We start from the raw sequence: 20,089 nt of genomic DNA on the forward strand, positions 1-20,089 counted from the left end.
AGTACCGAATTATTCACAATAAACCTCATATATTTTATTAAAAATATAAAAAAAAATAAACCACTCAACAAAAAATATTTTGATTGAAGGATTTCTTTTTTTCTACTTTATTTTTGTGATCAATTTTATTTTTTATTCAACAAAATAAGACGTCGCGTTCTATAGCGATCTATTAGAATATTATAACAATTTCTTTTAATATAATTTGTAAGGGTAATTCGTGGTTGCCTATTGTGTCAATCATGTAATTGAAAGCTTAGATGGAGAGATGTTGCCGACCCAATTGACATTTGATAAATTTAATCTTTCAGAATGATAAGATTTACCGAAAAGAGAGAATATGAGGAGCATTCAACAATGTTGGTCAGTTTTTTCTTCTACATTTTGTTAGGAAAAAGAAAAAAAAAAAAAAACCTCATTAGCAATTTGCTCAAATAATTTCTTCTACATACAAATTAATATAATTTATTCTGAATCATTCAATATTTAATTGAAAATTTTCTTTTATTAGCTAGGAAAATAAATTTAAGCTGTTTTTTTTATATATATAAATAATGTTTAGACTTTGAGTTTAGGTTGTGCACTTTTCTTTTTTATATATATATAATTGAATCGAGTGTCATTGATAAGAATATAATGAGTGTCAGGAAGGATGTCTTAAAAAAATAGTGAGATAATTTTTTTGGTAATGTACAGATGAGCTATAGAGAAGTAGAAAGATGAACTATATTGAAATAACACTTTAATTTGATAAATACGTTTGTATACAATACATTCTCTATGAAGAATGAACCCAGACAAGTATCTTTAAAGTGATGCAAAAAAGAAAAAATAACAAGGGTTTTGTTTTGTTTGTTTTTTAATTCCTTAAAATATGAGATATATATAGACACAAGTTGAGGCGATTAAATAAGACAGGACAGTGGTAACTCGATAATTGAGAGAGAGTCGCTTGAAAAACATTGTGGGACAATGCACGTGTATTCTAATAGAGAGTGTGTGTGTGTACAAGAGTAGAATAGAATAGACTAGCTTAAAGAAAAGGAAAGGAATAATAATTTCCATAGTAGCAGTTGACCAAGTACAAAACCCTTAATTTCTATGTTCTTTCCAATCACTGGGCATAAGATTTGAGGTATTATGGGAGAAGAAGAGGTATAGTTAGGTATATAGCTAGGAAGCAGACGAATCAAAACACCAGTTCAAATTGGAAGCATTCCAAAAGTGGGATATGGAAGGAGAGAGAGCTGCTGCTACCAATTATGACCTTCAAGTTTCCTTCTCCAACACCCCACAACCCATACACGAATTGGGTTTTGTTCACTATGAAGAAAACCAGCTCCTTGGTTTCTTGTCACCCTCTTCACAATCTCAATCCTTAAACTCCCATGTAGTTGTTACTTCTGCCACTACAACTGCTCCAACCATCGGATTCATGAATCACACCAAAACTTGGAATAACGACCAGGTCCTTATTCATTTTCCAAAATTCATTTCCTTAATTTCAATTAATACTCAATAAACTCCATCTTAGCCTATTATTTTAAGAAGGATTTTCGCTTATGCTATTGTTTCAGGTCCAAACTCTGGATCCAAAGCCTGTCGATGAAGAAAACTGCACTGGAAACGCTACTGAAGGCAACAACAACTCTTGGTATATAACTATTTCTATATTTTTATGTCCCTCTTTCCTCTCTCTCTCTCTCTCTCTCTCTCTGTCTTTGTGCATGCACGTAGATATTTATTTATATATCCAGTTAAAGAGATATATTCTTTGTCTGGATTCAAGGTTTTCCAATTTTTTTTTTTTTTTTGCAACATCGAGATTTTTTGAGTTTTTATGATACTATTTTGCAAACAGTTTGGGACTGTGTACTGCCGCATTTATCCACGAGTTTTCATTTATGCGATCACATTATATATTTATCTCTACAGTTTTCTTCGACATCAAGAACTCAAATGAATCACAACCCTTCTGAATCCTTGACTTCACATGTTCTCTCAGACAGATCACTTGCCCATTTTCTTTCAATTCGGGTATAAAGAATATTTCGACTGAAGTTAATTACGTTATATATTGTTGTGGTAGGTGGAGGAGCGCAGCTTCGGAGAAGAACAAGGTGAAAATAAGGAGGAAGCTAAGAGAACCAAGGTTTTGTTTTCAAACAAGAAGCGATGTAGATGTGCTTGATGATGGTTACAAATGGAGGAAGTATGGCCAGAAAGTTGTCAAGAATAGCCTTCATCCGAGGTAATATTCAAATCTTCATTAATCATATATGCATTTAAGTTATATATATTTGCTCAAGCCATGTTTTTTCTTCAATTTTAATGACATTAATGAGTTATATTCTAACTATAAAATGATTCATTGATATACGTTTGCAAAACTGAATTTAAAGCAGCAGTTGGTTTGGATAAAAGGAAGCCATAATAACTAGGATTTGAACTGAAGAATTCTTCTCAACCACCCAATCAGAGGACATTCATTGAATATAATAATTACAAGATATTGAAAAAAAGATAAATATAAAGTATATATGATATATACTTTTGGTGTGTGAAAGTGTCTATGAACAGAGGTGTTTGTGGTTGAGTACAGTGGCAATATCAGAGGCATTATACCCGGGGGAATGAAGGTAAAATGTCTTTTTCTGGGAAAAGTGTGTCGGTGGTGAATAATTTAATCAAATCCTGATCACAAGTTACAACATTTATCGGCATCATTCATCTTAGACTTTTGTTTCTGAGAAACAAATGGATGCTACAAAGTCTGATGACAAAAGAAATAGAGGGAATCTACCACCTCTATATATATAGAAGGAATCATTCATTATCATTTCTTTCAATATATATATATACCACATAAAATGCAGAAGAGAATAATACATTGTTGATGCATATTAACTGAGCCCAGGCTAATCGAAAGGGAAGGGAGAAAATAGGTATATTTGTATAATCACTTGTAATATTTGGTGGGCTATTATTAGTGTTTTGACAGTAAGATGCACTATAGGGTCCCCTCTTTCGTACTCTATTTCAAAACCATCCATCTTGTCGTGGTATTTCTATGACAAAAGTTCTCTACATATTCATCCATCTCTGTAAAAGCTGTAGTTGAACTTAAACTTTTTCCTTCTAACTCAATCAATATAAGTTTTCCAAATCCAGTTCATGCTTATGTTAAAATCCCATAAAAACTGTTACCATTTTCATTGTATTTATTTTCATCTATCTAAATAAACCTTAATTACCCATGCATGGAGCACATTACTTTAATTTTATACTATTGCTTTAATTTAACTTATTTATCGGTTCTACACATGGAGCTTTTCGTTTAAATGGAGTAATATATAACACCATACAAAATTTGATAAAGCACACTAAGTCTATTTTTGAGGTACATTATGATGAAAGGTTTTACATAAATCTGATCTTGAATGAGAAAAGGGGGAAAATAGTTATTGGCATGTGTCTCAAAGCTACAACAGATAAAAAGCTAAGAGTTGAATGAGTTAGTTGTGCATGAACCAGTTATAGTGTAACTGGACCAGTTGAAACATATATAATGGGATCTTTCTAAAATGTTGACAACATTGGAGACATGCCACAGGATCTGATGATAAGCAAATCGATCGTGCATGCATTAATTAAACAAGCTTTATTAATCTATGTTATTAGTTTGATTAACAAGCTAGTGTTCAAACAGATTGAGTCGTGTAACAGTAAGTTTTCTGTTTTCAAACACTGTCATTGCCTTACATATTTGTAATAACTAGTAATTTGACTCAAAAGGAAACTTTTTTTTGTGTGTATTGCGTGCATGGGAAGAAAGAGTGAGAATATTTTTACTGAAAAGGTACTTGTGAATGGAAATGGTCAAAGTTTCATCTATGTAAATCCAATATCCTTAAACTAAAAAGCAAGATATCATACACATATATCATCGTCACAAGATTGCACTTAAAGATATGTACTTAGAAGTGCAATTAGGAGAGTGGAAAGAGCTGAAATGACTTCAGGAATGAAGGTTCATGGAACTGGAATTAGCAGAAATAGGTTTTATAATAGGATGATGGGACATGACAGTAATATATATTGTTTAAAAAACAATTATTAACATCATAAAGTGATGCAGTACCAACCTTTATGGTAACCATTTTTAAAATAAAATAAAATAGAGGAATTATACGCATGTTTAATGACATGTTTTTGAACATAAATATCTAAGAAGTACATCTAAAAAACTAAATAATCATACCATATCTTACTTCATATCTTTTATTAGCATTAATAAATTACATAAATATCTGCCACCCATATTTCTCCCTTGTAGATAGGGTAGAAACATGAATGATATGTCAAGAAACTTAAATTTTTCTAATTTTAAATTATATAAAATTTAAAGTTTATACATTTTCAGCATTATGTTTTCTATGATCAATTATGTAACGTATTATTAAAGACTTTTAGAATAGATTTTACAAGAATTAATATTTTTAACCATAAGCAACCTATAATTAGCTATATAACATAGGAAAATGATATGTGAAGTTACTTATATATATTAATGTATTTTCATTAAATCCATTTACATGTTTCTTAAATTTATTATCTTATGTAATATTATCGTAAGGCCAATCAACTAGTTCTTTTATAAAGACTTCAATTTTTTAAAATACATAACTATTATACTTGTTTTCCAATTTAATTAAATACTTGCTTTTTTGAAAGCTCTATAATAGATATTGACAGGCCACCTAACCATATTTGTATAAAAGAAAATTAAATAGGATTCCTTAAACAATAAGAAGAATGTTGCATTTGATATACCCTATTGAGGTTAAAAATTTCTCTTGGTGTGGTTTAAATGCCTGATTCTTATTGGTAGGATTCAAATGTATCATTGAGAGTTTAATTTTTCAAAAAACTAAATACTTTAACTAATTATAAAAACATTTAATTTTTGTATCTTTGAAACACATTTAATATAAATTTATTTATTTTCTTTCCTATCTATTCAAAAGATTATTTATATCATGAAAAATATTTGTTAGGGAATAAGAAAAAAATAGGCATTAAGAACGATCAATATATATGTTAATATTAATATGCACTTTTTATACTATCAATAACATATTAATGCGTACGATAAATCTGTTAATTTTCCAATAATTTCTTTTCTCACATGCATAGTATATTTAACTATAATATTAAGCACACAATAACCTTGTCTTTATACCTATACTTTATATAAAAGTTTTGAAAAACGACATGATTCATGAATGAATCTGATAAAGGGTTAGAAGAATATGTCTAAGATGTATTATAATTAATGACAAAAATTTGGTGTTTCATAAAAATCACAACTCTAATTAATGTCAACGTCTTAAAGCAATTTCATTGTTAAGTAACTGTGTAATGGCAAACCAAGACACCATCCATGTAAAAAATAATGATTGCCAAGTTTTAAAGGAAGCACAACATATAACACTAACCAATCATAGAATATATATATCAAATTTCAGCAGTGAAGACATATATATAGTTTATACAATGTTGTTTTGAACTTATATCAAAGGTATGTTCTTCGAAAAGCATATAATCAAACTCTACTTCTAAGCAAACCCTAGTGGGCAGAGGTAAGAGACTGGTTTTATTGTTAGAAAAAAACTTATATGATTAGTTTTTTTGGTTGTTGTATTATTAAAATCAGAATTGATCAGTATGATCTTAGTAGAGGTTTATACTAAAAGTTAACCTAACTTGTACAAACAAAACATCAAGAGTTGAAAAATAGCACCAAAACCAAAAGTACTCTTACAAATTTCATCCAAATTTGTATCCTTTATTATATATATAGTTCTCTGCTAACAATAACCTTGAAATGAACACAGACCAGTTACAACTATTGTAAGCAGTTTCTATCATGGACGTCAAGAATTTACAGTCTTTCATTGAACGAGTATGATGACAATTTAAGGATTAATTGGCACAAAAACATAACAGAAAAAAAAATCAATATATGTTTGGAGTTTGTGAGGTATTTGTTTCAACATTGTTTTGGATGTTGCAGAAGTTATTACCGTTGCACCCACAACAACTGCAGGGTGAAGAAGAGAGTTGAACGACTCTCAGAGGATTGTCGTATGGTGATAACAACCTATGAAGGAAGACACAATCACTCTCCTTGCGAGGACTCAAATTCATCGGAGCATGAATGCTTTACCTCTTTCTAGGTCAATGTTGGTCGTTAGGTTATAATCATCTACGTGTACTTATCAACTTAATTAAGCCACTTTGATTGATACATATGTTGTCATGTACTTGTCACAGAGTTCAACGTTCTTCAAAGTTGAAATCTCTGTATATGTATACTTATTACAACTTTCCTTACACTTCTTTTTTCCATATTTTTCCTGTTTGGAGGGAACCATTACCCCCATAAAAAATATTGTTTGGTTCATATTTACGGAACATTTTTTGTCAATATATAAATAGATTTTTTTTATTATTACTCTTTATTAGATACCAGAATATAGGTGTAGGGATGTCATGAACTTTCTCTGTGTATAAGATATCTTGATTTTTGCAGTACAGGTACACTAACTGTTATCATTTGAAGGATGACAATTCATGGTGAAAAAATAATTTACACTAACGAATAAAAAACATAACAGAATAACATACGAGGATTCCATGAGTTGAAGTCCCGCATTTGATAAAAATAAAAAAATAAAATATTATATAAAAGGTGAAAGACTCGTTAATTTATTGTTTAAAGTTTTGAGTAAAGAGTGATGACAATTCTTTATATGGATGAACTTGAATCTTATTAGTATTTGTATCTTTTGAGTGAACATCCTCTTCAATACATCCAATGTCTACATACCTTAAATTTTGGTGGCTGAAGTGTCTGAGTTGGTCTCATGCTTCAATTTGTTCAGCGAACAGAACTTTATCAGTTTGATGTTCTTATTTATCAGTTTGTTGTTTTATTGACATGTCTTTCAACCACAATTTATGTTCTTATTTATGTTGTATGTTGTTTTATTCACACTCCAGCAAAGTCAAATATAGTATGGTTGTATATATGAGGAGAGATTAATTGAAAGAAGTGGTTTTAGCAGCAAAATTTATGAATGAGAAAGTGCATATTCACTATGATGGGGTGTTCTATGCATGAAGCCCTATTGCACAACTCATGTTTTGGTACAACCAAGATCATAACCGTCAATGCTCTGCGGATAGGAATTTTCCAGTTTTCAGGATATTTCAATATGTTAAATTTGAATTAATGTATTTTAAATTGTTTCATTTCTAAGAAATATTTATATGGATAAATTAATTTAAATTCATTAAATTTGGATTTTCTAATTTGAATAAAGTATTTTTAGTACTCAATACCGAAAATTATTTTATTATCAAATTCAAATCAATGTCTAGTGAAAATGTTCTCAATCACCATTTTCAAATAAATAATAAATACAAAGAATTACATTTGTATTGATGATAAAAATATAGATATTTTTAATTGAATTTCTATTAAATTGTTATGGTTTATTAAATGTTAAAAAAATTATATTTTTTAATTGAGTTTCTACTATTAATTTTTTTTTTTTGTTAACGGGATAATATAGATATAGATATTATCTTGTCTTGTCATCTTGTTTAATACGTTATGTTGTTGCAATATACTTTAATGTAACAATTGCTATAAATGAGACTGAATATAAAGATTCATGGAAATAATTTTTAGAATAAAATAATAAAATTATAAAATTATTAATTATAAAATTATTTAATTTTATATTTGAAGACAAACAAGTCAAATTGAAGAAAACAAAATAACATAATTCAAAAATAAAATTTATATGAGTACTAATCAGCTCGAAAATGAAAAATTCTTCAGAATAGCATGAAAAGCTATTGTTTTAAAATTTTAACTATGAGAGAGAAAACGAGAAGATATAATAATAATGAGATATAAATTATATATTTAAAAAAATTATGATATCACCTTTAACTTAAAATCTTAATATTTGTTATTTTAAGTTGAAAATAGTGCTATCTTATATGAATATCTTTCATTCTCATCTTATTAAGAAGTGTTTTGGTAAAAACTAAATTTACACTTAAAAATTTGTTAGAAATTTCTATAAAGATACAAAGAGTAGTATTACAATCAATTATCTGTGTGGTTGAGTATCCCATTATGCTAAAAACTCAACAAAAAATAAGATCAAATGATTAGTGTTTAGATAAATCAAATAATGTATTATTATGGTAAAAGAACATTGTGAAACTCAATTAACTTGATGAAAACAAACCCTTGAGAATCTAAATATAAATTAAAGGTCGAGTATCAAATAAGAAAAAAAATCCAATAATGCAAAATGTTGAAGTTTTGGATCAATGGTGTCATTGTCATACTATCTTGTACGGACAACTCATATATCTCATTCACAGTGAATCTTCCTACTTTATCCCCTCCAAATTTTTACAGGAGAATAGATAAAAATAGTTGTAATTATGTAATAAAATTTACTTTTTCAAATCACATACCTAACGTTGTCAACCGTTAGATATTCTTTTGTAAGTCCCAATAAGTTCAGTGTAAATTGCACATCTAGAAAATTGTTGCATAGTAATTAAAGAGCGTGGACAAACAGTACAGAACAACGCATGGATGATTTCAGCCTCATTTTATAATTAATTTTCTTCATTTTGCAAACCAGATCTTACCATCAGTTGATTCTTTCGACAGATCACCAACCAGAATAAGACCATGAAAAACCACTTCCCATACTAAAATTAAAAAAATATGCACACAATAGAAACTGGGTACTTTTGGCCAATCAACTCAGACAACAATATGCAGTATATTAATTGCTCAACAAACATTGCCCAGGCAGAATCTATCTACCGGGTACTCCTGCCTGAATTACAATACTGCAAACTATATTTTCCAATTAATGGACACTGATGAAATATATAGGCAAACCACAATTCATTACAATCTAATCTTTTTTGTACCAAGCAAACCTACATTTCAGACTCTTCTTACAGTTTGTTTGTCCCACCCACAATATCTTCCTCCCACTAGATTAAAATCTTAACTGCCGCCTCTAGAACCTTGATGATATCATACTTAGGCTCGCCTCAGTCTTGCTCAGATGTTAGAAGGTTAAATGCCGAATTGGAAGGAATGAAAATTATAAGAGTAGCATCACATCAAGTACAACCTTCTGGCTAAAACTAGTAGACTCCAAGTAAGCACTGATAACTATCGTGTGAGAAGTTTGTATGAAGGAATATCTTCGAGCCGCATTATGTCATCAAGCAAAAGCTCTTTCTCCAGCTGACGTCGTGTAGATTTCATTACTGTCTGTTATAACACAAGTAACATGTTCATAATCACTTACAACCCAAACAAACATACATACTTCAGTTAAATTTGCTAGTGCCATATATTTCCTTATCTATGAAGAATAATATCATGATCAGGAATACATACATTAAAATCCATGTATGACGCACGCATAGAAAGCCATTGTTGGTCCATCATCTTGAATGTAATGCAATAGAGAAGATCAAAAGCTGATTCATTTTCTGTTAAACAAGCATAAAAATTAATTTACTAACTTTAAGAACGAAACTAACATAAAAAGAAGACCACCACTAACAAGTCAAAACTAAAAACACAAGTTTATTTTCCAAGCAATGCCATTTTGCAGGAAAGATTTTTCATGAACCTATCACAAATTATGAAGCACCATTTGTGTGGGAGAAAAAAGTTAGAAAAGAAAAGTGAGAGGTAGTGGAAGAAAAACGTTCCTTAAAAAAAGCCTTCATAAATCAAAACAAATGTATCAAGATTTTGTTTGGATGAGCTTTTCCATAAACCCTTCTAAGAAAGAAAAACAAAAATTTAAACTTGAAGCATGAGAAAAACGAATTAACTGCTCCGTAAGTTTTAAGTTACTCATAAGTTAAAATAAAAATTTAAAGTAGTCATGAGAAAGTTTCTATAAAATAGCTAAGCATAAGAAGGAAATGATTTCAATTTTCCTTTTTCTTTTCTGGGAGTTTGTGAAGAAGTTCTTCGAAACAGGCCCAAATACTTTTGTAACATTTAGCATTTTATTATTCTTAAGCTCCCACCTTCCTGCTTCCGATGTAAACTGAAAAAAAAAAAATTACAAGTAAAATTTACAGATTAACGAGAGCAAAAATAAAGATTACCTGCAATAAATTTTAGGAAAGTTGCTCCTACCAGGGTCCGAGGTTTGACTGTCAAGTAAAACAAAAATTACATTAGTAACAGAAAACCTAATAATCAAACTTAATTAATTACTTGTGAAAAACATATGCAACAGTCTGCATTAAAAAACATGCAGTTTCATGATATCCCGCATCAGAAAATACAATTAAAATATTATAATCGATAAAAATCCATATTCGCATGTCCAAAACAATTTATTTAAATCCAAGGACATGGACATATACCTTTTAACTTTAAGAACAATTTAAATACCATGCAAAAAACTGAATGAAAATGTTTTAAAGTAAAGAGTGGATGTATAAAGGCTGGCCTGTCATTTACCAACTTCTTCCATTCTTTCAAATAAAGTAAAAGCATTATGCTCCCGGGATAAGGAGAAAGGCCCAAGGACACATCGAATCTAATCCCGCATAACTACAGTGGAAACTAGTCATACTGAAGTATGCAAGAATAATTGGTAAAATATCCCAAGCAATTTATAACAGCATAACATTCAGAGAATAAAACACAAGACTAGAATGCGAAACTAAAATGCCCACTATACGTATAGGCATCCCTTTTTCATCCTTTTATACATGAAGTATGCTGAGACTAGTAAACTACAGTAAAAGGAGAGTAAAACAACCTGCTTCAAGATCAAGCATCTGAATAAGCATGAATGTGATGTTAACACCAGCAACAGCAAATGGGTATTCCCACACCGATCGATCTCCTTCCTGCTTCCGTAAAAGATCTTGAAAGGATTTCTACAAAAAAAAAGTGTTCAAGTTTTATGATAGTTATATGAATAGCAAATATTGCTAAACCTCAAGGTTGCTGCGAAAGTGTTTGAAGGAGTGCACCAAGACTAGATTAACATGGACAAACCCAGTGGGAATAAGAGTATAAAAGAATCTGATAAATAATACTAAAGCAAAAATTGGGAATCATTCATAACAAATGAAACTTGTATTTTATGCTTATTCAACACCAAGAAAGTAATATATGCAAAGAAGCCAGGGATTAGTGCATAAAAAAGAGGATACCGTATTTTAGAAAATTATCTGCAAATATTCTCTGCGTTTAAGGTATATAATATCACAATTCAAAAAATGTATTAAGTGACGGGTACAGATTTTTAACATCTAGCAAACAGTGAATAACGAAAAAAAATATTCAGTGAAGTTCCGTGGCTTTATATTTTACAAAGAGGCTGGTGTACTTTGACAAAGAGAGACCATTGCAAAAGAAAAACAAAATCAATTAATTTCAATGCCATTCTCTTCTCACTTATAATTCAAATAAACCAATAAATGTTACACTTATATGTCAAAGATAAAGCAAAAGAACAAATCACTAAGGCCAAAATATGACTTTAAATATTTTTTACAATACCAAAATGTGTGTAAAAAAATAGAAAAAAATAAAAGACCTTATAAAAAAGAACAGAAAGGGATCATACCGGGAAATTCCTAGCAAAAAACAATAAATTCTCCAATGATATGAAACCACCGCCCCTACCAAAATATATACAAACAGAAACTATTAGCAACAAGTAGATAAAGTGATGACAGTTTATGGCATTGAGATAAAAACAAGAGGAATAATATCTACCTAAAATCGGTTGATGGATCCTTCCCTTGCCAGCCCATGTCCTTCCACTGCTCTGAGATCAGGCCACGGAGTTCTTCTTCAGGAAATGCAACACTCCATAAAGCTCTTAGAGCATCCTAAGAGAAAGCATAAATTATATTAAGAGATAAAAGATTGAACACATGGTAAGGCATCAGAAGCACATAAAGTTATGTGCAGGTGGCTTAAAGTCTTTGATGAACTTCATACATAGTCATTAACACATCACTCACCGTGACAAGAAAAATATCAATAGAAGAGATACCTGGTGCTCAGGAATAGAACTATCGTATGGAACGTCAATTCGACTCTGTAACCTCAGCAAGCACTCCTCCTGAGAATTCAAGATACAGCACTGAGAATTTGTCATCCATAATTATAAACAATATTTAATAGAAAAAAAGAAGCATGGAGTGACATATTATTTTCATCTCAGAAGGTATAAATCACAAGCAAACATTATAAAATAAAGAAAATCAAATAATGTGAAACACGGGTGTCAAATTAGCTGTTACAATTTCAGAACAAGCTATATATTATATATAAATTCATTCATTTGTTTACAAAACGAGTGAATTTTCCAGAAACACGACAAAAAGAAAACACAACCCAAAATACCATTGAATTTTTTATATTTTTTGTTATTTGGTAAAATGGAAGATGTTCCAATACAAATTTTTGCTCAATATGTTTCTATGAAGAAAAGGCTATGCTTGCTGTTATAAGTAGTTTAGAAGAAGCTTATCCCATTAAAACACGAGTATGATGAAGCATCTCATCAACAAAGTCACATTATAAAATTCCATTTATTTATTGCAGTGCCCAAGAGAAAAGTTAACATAATTACTGAACGGTATTAAATTACTGCTTCAGCTACTAAGTCACAAAAACCATTACCTGGGCTGATGTTAAATCAAAAGAGGGTCGAGCATCACTTTCTCTTCTCTGTGCGCAGACACAGGACAAACCTCTGCCAAGCCACGCTGTTGATCCTGTCACAAACTCAGCTGTAACAAAATAAAACTGCCCATAAATGTAGATTGAGTTTCGAATTTTTGAGTCGCAAATTTATAGCCATTTGACTGACAGAAATCAATCATGTGTTATGAGTAACTAACTATCCTTTGTAGTACACCACAATTTGTAATCAGCCCAGTTTCTAAAACCACACAACTTATTCTAACCACAAAAAAGAAAAAAAAAAAGTTTATTTCTTCTCTGTTCTGTCACTTTTCCAACCAACGTATCACTTTATAAATATTTTGTTTTCTATAGCTCGTATTAATGCCAAAGCTTAGGACAAGGGAAACGGACAAAGCCAAGCAACCAAATATAACCACAGCGAAGAGTGGGCTTTGCTTTAATCATTATGCTAGCCACTTGCATAGTTTTAATCATATTGCCACCCACCAGCTTGCTTTATTCAGCATTCCCCGCTATTTCTGCACCTAAACAGTTGAACTCAGCTTCACACTAGATGAAAAGAGATACAACAGTATCTGCACTTTCCAGTATACATAAACAAGCAATAACGCATTTCACGAATGCTAGATCTACGAGATAACCCCATCACGGATAGAATCTATAAATTAAGCACAGTAAACAGGTTTTAACGCTAAGATTAACTAGCAGTAACACCCTCCATAGTAAACTGAGCTAGTTCCTAAGAGATCTCTATCAAGCTCAACTCAGTCTCAAACCAATAAAAATAAATAAATAAAAAATAATAATTAAACAGTAGTAGTAGCTGCAGGAATTACGAATTCAGTAATTCACCCACCAATGCAATTTTGAATATCCGCAAACATCACGCAAGTGAAAAACCTGAGTTCAATCTCGATTCAAAGACTATTGCGAGAGTGAGCCAGAGTAATAAAATAAAAAAAAAAAGGAATCAAACGTTGAAAATTACGAAAATCACGAGAGAAGTTTACCAGAAGTTGAATGGCACGCGTTGCCTCGATCAAGACCCTGCGAAATCCTCCTCACAGCTACGAAGGAACCGCCTCGATCGTCCATTCCTCTCACCTCCCACTCTTCTTATCCCCGTTACTGCAGCAACAGTATAGTCATCGCGAGAACGCTCCGTTTCCCGGAAACCACCACTTTCCCGGAAAATTGCTCAGTGCAGAATTCCGTTCGGGGTGGAAATTCCAGGGAGCTGAAATGCGGGAGCGTGGACAGAGCAATAAGCAATTGGAAGGCGCGCGGAAGATCGAAGCAGTGGTTGCAGCTGGGGATTTTCCCGGGAAACAAACGGAAAAGGAAAGAGAAGAAAGTGAGGGAAAGTGGAAAGTGTGAAAGAAAGAGAAAAGAAAAGAATCTTCAAGAGAAGATAGAAGAGTTGTGGCTATGGAGAAAGGGGTTTCTGCAAGATCTGAGAGCCCAGAAGAGAATAGAGTTACGATACTGAGACACAAGAGAAGAGAAAATCAGTTCAGTTGTTTTTGTTTGTTTTCTCTTCTCTCTGTAAAACGCACGTTTAACCCTTCCTTCCTTCTTCTCCCTCTCCACACACAACTGCGTTGCACTCTCTCTTTTACATATGCCGCTTTTTATTTTATTTTATTTTATTATTTTCGTGTACTGTTTTTATTAAAAAAAATAAAGTATTATACCTAAAATAAGTAAATAATATTAGGAAAATACTCTTTAAAATGCTATGTTTAATGATTATTTAAGACTAGTTAAATATAATATATTAGAAAGCATAACGGTGCAGAAGAAGTGCGTTTGAAACGTAATTTTATCCGTTGCAACTTTTGTGACAGATACGATTTCAAAGACACTCATAATATATTTCTAACATGAAACTGCGAGTTGAAAGTCTGATCTCACTCACATCCATGACCATCACGTGAAGTGAGTTAAAGGGATTAATGATTAATTAAATTATTTAAATTTCTATTGTTTTTTTTAAAAAAAAAAAATAGAATACTGGGTTTGCATGCAAGTGGCAGTTTGTGCTTCAAACTAGCTAATTGAACGTAAGTTAGCAAATAATATATAAATAAAGCATAAGCTAACTGAACCTAATCCAATTAATTAAGTTTTCTTTTGGTCCTAATTAGTTTGGTTTGGAGGGTACATTAATCACAAAAAGCTCATTGGGTCACGTCAATTTATCAAACCAAACTTTTTATTACTTCTAAAAGAAAATCACGTGGGTACGCCAGGTTTAATGAATTCCCCTGTTTCAGAATTTTAAAATAATGAAAGGAGAAACATTAACACGAATCATTCTCTTTTTCTTTTTCTTTTTTTTTTCTCTTGAATTGAATTATATTTCCTCCAAATTTTGATAGACAGGAAGAAAACATAAACATAATGAACTTTATTCATTTGTTAATAATGTGGGAGAAAAAGTAACTTCGTTGTATAGTTATTTTCTGTCTTTCGGACGCATACTCTCTTGTTCTCATTCATTCAACCAATAGAAGAACACAAAACATACACAGTCTTAGGTAGATCATTCAGTTTTTGCTTTCAACAAAACTTTCAGGAACATAAAATCTATCTATATATGTATTTATTGTATGGAAAAACTTATATATATATATATATATATATATATATATATATATATATATATATTTATTAGGTACATGATTTTGTGTTGAAGTATGCTATTTAATTGAAAGATTTTTCACATAAATAATATTTATAAACCTTGTATTATCATAATATAAAAGCCCGTATTACCGCATTGATAACAGTCAAAATCATTTAATATATACGTTTTAAATAAGAACACTAATATTTTGACAATTTTTTTTAATAATTTTTTGATAACATAACATGTGTCATCATTTTATTGGTCTGTTTGAATTTATGTTTGAAAATATATTTGAAATTTGACCAATCATAAACTATTATGTATGCGTTATAAAAAATAGTTGTTAAAAAAACTTTTTCTTTTGAATAAATAAAAACAGTTCTTTTACCTTTTATAATTTTTCACACAAATAATCAATATATAGTATATGGATATATAATTCGAATTAGTATGATTAAGAAGCTGAATACACCCAAGTAGTTGTTATACTAAATTCAATGTTAAAAGTGTTGTCACACGATCCGAGTTCAAGTCATCAATTATTTTAATTTAAAATTCTTACAAGTTCTGTTGTTACATAATCTTGGAAGATTAACATTGAATATTTACAAAATTAAGGCCGAATGGGAATTCGGTCCCTCAATAATTTATGTTTTCAATGTTAAAAATCATAAATCTAACACAATTATTTCTTATAGATAGTAAGGCCAATGAATAGGATTTACTGCCATTCATGAGTTAAAAAAAAACAAAAGATTTTTTAAATTCGTATAAATATACTTATAGATATCTTAAAAATATTTTTTTTTCATATGAGAATGATTGTATAATTCAATTAAAACAAGAGCTTAAGTAATTTTCTGTGCCGAGTATATAATATTTACATAATACACTGATAATTTTATAGAAAAAAAAAACATTAAACATTTTAGAAACCAAACAAATGATGTGGTCAAAGTTTCCACGAAGCATAATGAAATGAGTGATGAAAATTTGAAATTTGCACGACAGCAATTTCAAAAGCTTAAAAGCTAAAAAAGTTTATAATATTACCGAAATTACTTTTTTCTTGAATGTGCTAAAACTTGGTGAGAACATTAGACAGCATCATGTGTGTGTAAAGCTGGGGTCGACCATAGTGCTCTTCTAGTTTTTGAAAACAGAAGTCACATTCACATGGGATGTTGCCAAACATGGCCCGGCCATGATGGAAGCTCCTTTGAAAAAGTGTCTTCAAAACTTTCGCTACCAACATATATATATATATATATATATATATATATATATATATATATATAACAATTAATGGAATAATGAAAAAGCTCGTAAACTCATTTTATATATATGTTTAACATAGATGAGATAATGAATTTTGATTACTAATCTTTATTATAATATTATTATACAAAGTAACTGACTTGAGCGTGAGTTTATCTTACTGACACCCTTTTACACGGTTAAGACAAAAAGAAGAGAGAAAATAATATAATATAGAAGGTGGAACAGACATCTTTAAATGCTTTGAGTAAGGGATCTCAAGGAATCATTTATAGAAGTATATTGTTCTATATGTATTAATTCACTGTTATATATAATGAATTTTGCATGCTAAACTCAAATAAAAACCAATGCACACGTCCTAAGGATTCTTCATTATCATGCAATATGAAAACCAGTAATTTACACAATCTCTTTTTGTATATTAATTAGACAGAAATGGTTGACTCGATTAGATTCCATTTTTGAGATATTGAACTTTAAGTACAAAGACTTGGAGAAATCATTGTCCGTTTCAAAAAAGATTTCTGAGAATCCATAGATAGGTATCGGCAAAAGTAGACTTTAAGAGAATATTAGAGGAATTATTGTTTCTTTATTACAAAGTTTCTTCTCTTCATATATACGTGCCTTTAGATTCGACAGTAATCGTTGTTATAAAGTTGGTATTCTTTAGAAATTAACGTTGTTGACGTGGATGAAGGTTTTGTGAAACAATTTTACTGCAAAGGAAAAAATAATTTTAACAACACTTTTTTTAACAACACATATGTATTAATTTATGATTTGTCTGTTTTTAATATTTTTAAGAGGTTGGTCCACGCGCATGCATCTTCCAAGTTGTAGCCACTTTACGTGCGGGCGAATTTAACACGCAAGTACTCACTTTTTTTGTTTGCTTCACTTTTCCAAGACTAACCAGCATGCATGCTCTATCAATCTTTTCTTGTTTCTTTCATGTTATCATCTTCCTAAACAAAAAGTTTATGTTTAATTAATCCATATTTAAGTAAGTAAATCTTATATACTATTTCACGTTTAAGACTCTTCAGTTATGAATATTAATTAATGATATTATACCAAATCATATGTTTCCATTCTTGTATTCAAATGTTTACCCCATTTTCAGAGTTTATTTCTTCAACCCGAATCACAGATTCTTAATAGTTTAGTCATTCTAAATTTAATCTGATTCGAATCCGTGATGAGTCGATTGATTCGCAGGTTGTGATCATTTTGACGATTCTGAGGTTTGCTTTTTATTTCAAAATATATTGAAATAAGGATTATTGTGGTCTAGATTTCTCAACCAAAAGGAGAAGGCTACTGATTTTGTTTTGGATGCTTGCATTGCAGTCTACGTGAACACATTTTTCTTGCTCCATACTCGTATGTCGTATTATAATTGCTATTGTGCTAAAGTATAATATAGGCCTGCACCAACAAAGTTAGAAAGTTGAATTTTCTTTTTTGAAATATATAATAAATTTGGGATAATTATTTAAGAGATAGATTTTGTGAAATTTACATTTATTTATATATTATTAAATTTGTTTTAGTTTTAGTGGATATGAAATTTTTAATATACACCCTTACACCAAAACATATTTTAAATGAAAAATTAAATATAATGATAATTTAATACTAAGTGATACTATAAATTCAAAAATTAATAATAGATTTCGGATGATTCTTATTATACTATATATATATATATATATATATATATATATATATATATATATATATATATATATATATATATATATATTAAAAAGTAAATTTTAAATCTAAATCAATTTTTCTAGCTCCTAAAATTTACATTCACCTAAGTATAAATTTACTTATTTGCTTTATCTTTAAATATGTGAAATAAAAAAAAATTATTAATTAATATTCATTTTTCACTCAAATAAAAAATTGAAAGGTATTAGCTTTTTTCAATGCTTGAAGTCGTAAGTGGTGAGCACATCGATCTTGTTCTTGCATACTCGTATGTCTTCTTTCTTGTGTGGCTTAAAGTGTATAGGCCGGCACCACTACATTTAAAATAAATATATATAATACAAACCCTACCCTTTTATATGATTAAAAGAAATGTTGAATCAAAGGTCATGGGACCATTACCATCTTCCAAAAGCTCACTTGTTAATTATGATTATAACTGAATGGTTATTATTATGATGATCCATTTCAAATGCTAATTTACTATGTATATGATTAGCTTCTAATTAAGGCGTGGGGGTGTATATCAGATATATCAATTGTTTTCTCTTGACAGCTCATATATGTATATATCAAATAATTACAACCATGTTATAATTATGTTATAGCAGGATAAAAATTCTGATTACCAATTCATGATGTTTGTAATTTTGTGCTACTTTATTATTATAAGTTTACTATATTATTATGGTGCTCCTTTAAACCATTATTTGTATACAAGGTATTTTAATTCTATCGTCATAAATAATTAGAAAATGTTTGAAAAATGAAGTTTTATATTTGTGTGTAGTTGCATGGGATCTCTTAACATAAGAAATGAATTTTAAGTATGATTTAGTTATATAAAATTATTTTGTAAGGTGAAGTTTGCATTTATTTATATATTGTGAATTGGTTTTATCTTTAGTTAATGTGAAACTTCCAACACTTCCTAGTCGAGATATATACATATCAAAAAACTAAACATTAATAGATGATTTGATAGGACTTAATAAACCCAACAAACAATCTATCTCTCAATAGCATATGACACCATAGACTAAACAAATAATAAACATCATTAGGATAAACTCTAATCAAAAACTCTGATACCATATATATTAAGAAGTGAACTTTAACCTAACTTAGCCTTATAAAATGAGTTTGTAAAATAATGTTTGTATCAACTTATATATTATAAATTAACTTTATTTATAATTAATATGAAACTTTCAACTATTACATGGTTAATTATAGTAAACGAACTCTAAAAACATCATTTTTATCTAACTAGTAACAGCGGCAAAGATAACGTGAGAGGTAGCAAAGGTAACAAGAACGATGACAGCGACAATGGTGCGGGAGGTGGCAACTATGACATGTGTGTTCTAAGAGGTATAGACAGAAATCTAACACGAAGATAAAGGTGTTGGGTGTGAACAGGTGTAGAAGAAACACAGGAGGGGAAAAAGTGGAGAAAGAGAAACTAGAGGAAAAAGTGTTTTATACTCTGTGATGAAAAATTAGAGTAAACACGGATTTAGGTTTAATTCAAATAAAATTAAAAACTTCTTTTATTTGAAAATTTTTAAAAGATTAATTTCAAGATAAAAAAACTCAATCAATACAAAAATTAAGTCTATTTGTAATTGAAC

General features: G+C 29.9%; 2 protein-coding genes across 8 annotated transcripts; one reads left to right on the plus strand and one right to left on the minus strand.

Annotated features, from left to right (window-relative positions):
* The first annotated feature begins 674 nt into the window (after positions 1-674).
* LOC106758730 (probable WRKY transcription factor 12) lies at positions 675-6,470 on the plus strand. Its single transcript, XM_014641702.2, has 4 exons — positions 675-1,468; positions 1,578-1,654; positions 2,090-2,251; positions 6,077-6,470. The coding sequence occupies exons 1-4, from the start codon at positions 1,232-1,234 to the stop codon at positions 6,237-6,239; spliced, it is 639 nt and encodes a 212-aa protein (XP_014497188.1). The 5' UTR covers positions 675-1,231; the 3' UTR covers positions 6,240-6,470.
* A 2,311-nt stretch (positions 6,471-8,781) lies between these two features.
* Positions 8,782-14,415, minus strand: LOC106759353 (ELMO domain-containing protein A). Of its 7 annotated transcripts, none has more exons than XM_022779963.1 (10): positions 13,831-14,415; positions 13,677-13,720; positions 12,794-12,888; positions 12,162-12,230; positions 11,879-11,994; positions 11,727-11,781; positions 10,911-11,031; positions 10,246-10,293; positions 9,518-9,612; positions 8,782-9,388 (listed from the first exon to the last, which is right to left on the minus strand). In XM_022779963.1, the coding sequence occupies exons 2-10, from the start codon at positions 13,702-13,704 to the stop codon at positions 9,287-9,289; spliced, it is 729 nt and encodes a 242-aa protein (XP_022635684.1). In that variant the 5' UTR covers positions 13,705-13,720; positions 13,831-14,415; the 3' UTR covers positions 8,782-9,286. The 7 variants fall into 7 exon arrangements, with proteins under 7 accessions (XP_022635684.1, XP_022635683.1, XP_014497983.1 ...); XM_022779962.1 differs by having other exon boundaries at positions 12,794-12,903; XM_014642497.2 differs by having other exon boundaries at positions 13,677-13,744.
* Between the last annotated feature and the right edge of the window lie 5,674 nt (positions 14,416-20,089).

This window comes from Vigna radiata, chromosome 4 (assembly GCF_000741045.1).
Source record: "Vigna radiata var. radiata cultivar VC1973A chromosome 4, Vradiata_ver6, whole genome shotgun sequence".
Taxonomy (NCBI): domain Eukaryota; kingdom Viridiplantae; phylum Streptophyta; class Magnoliopsida; order Fabales; family Fabaceae; genus Vigna; species Vigna radiata.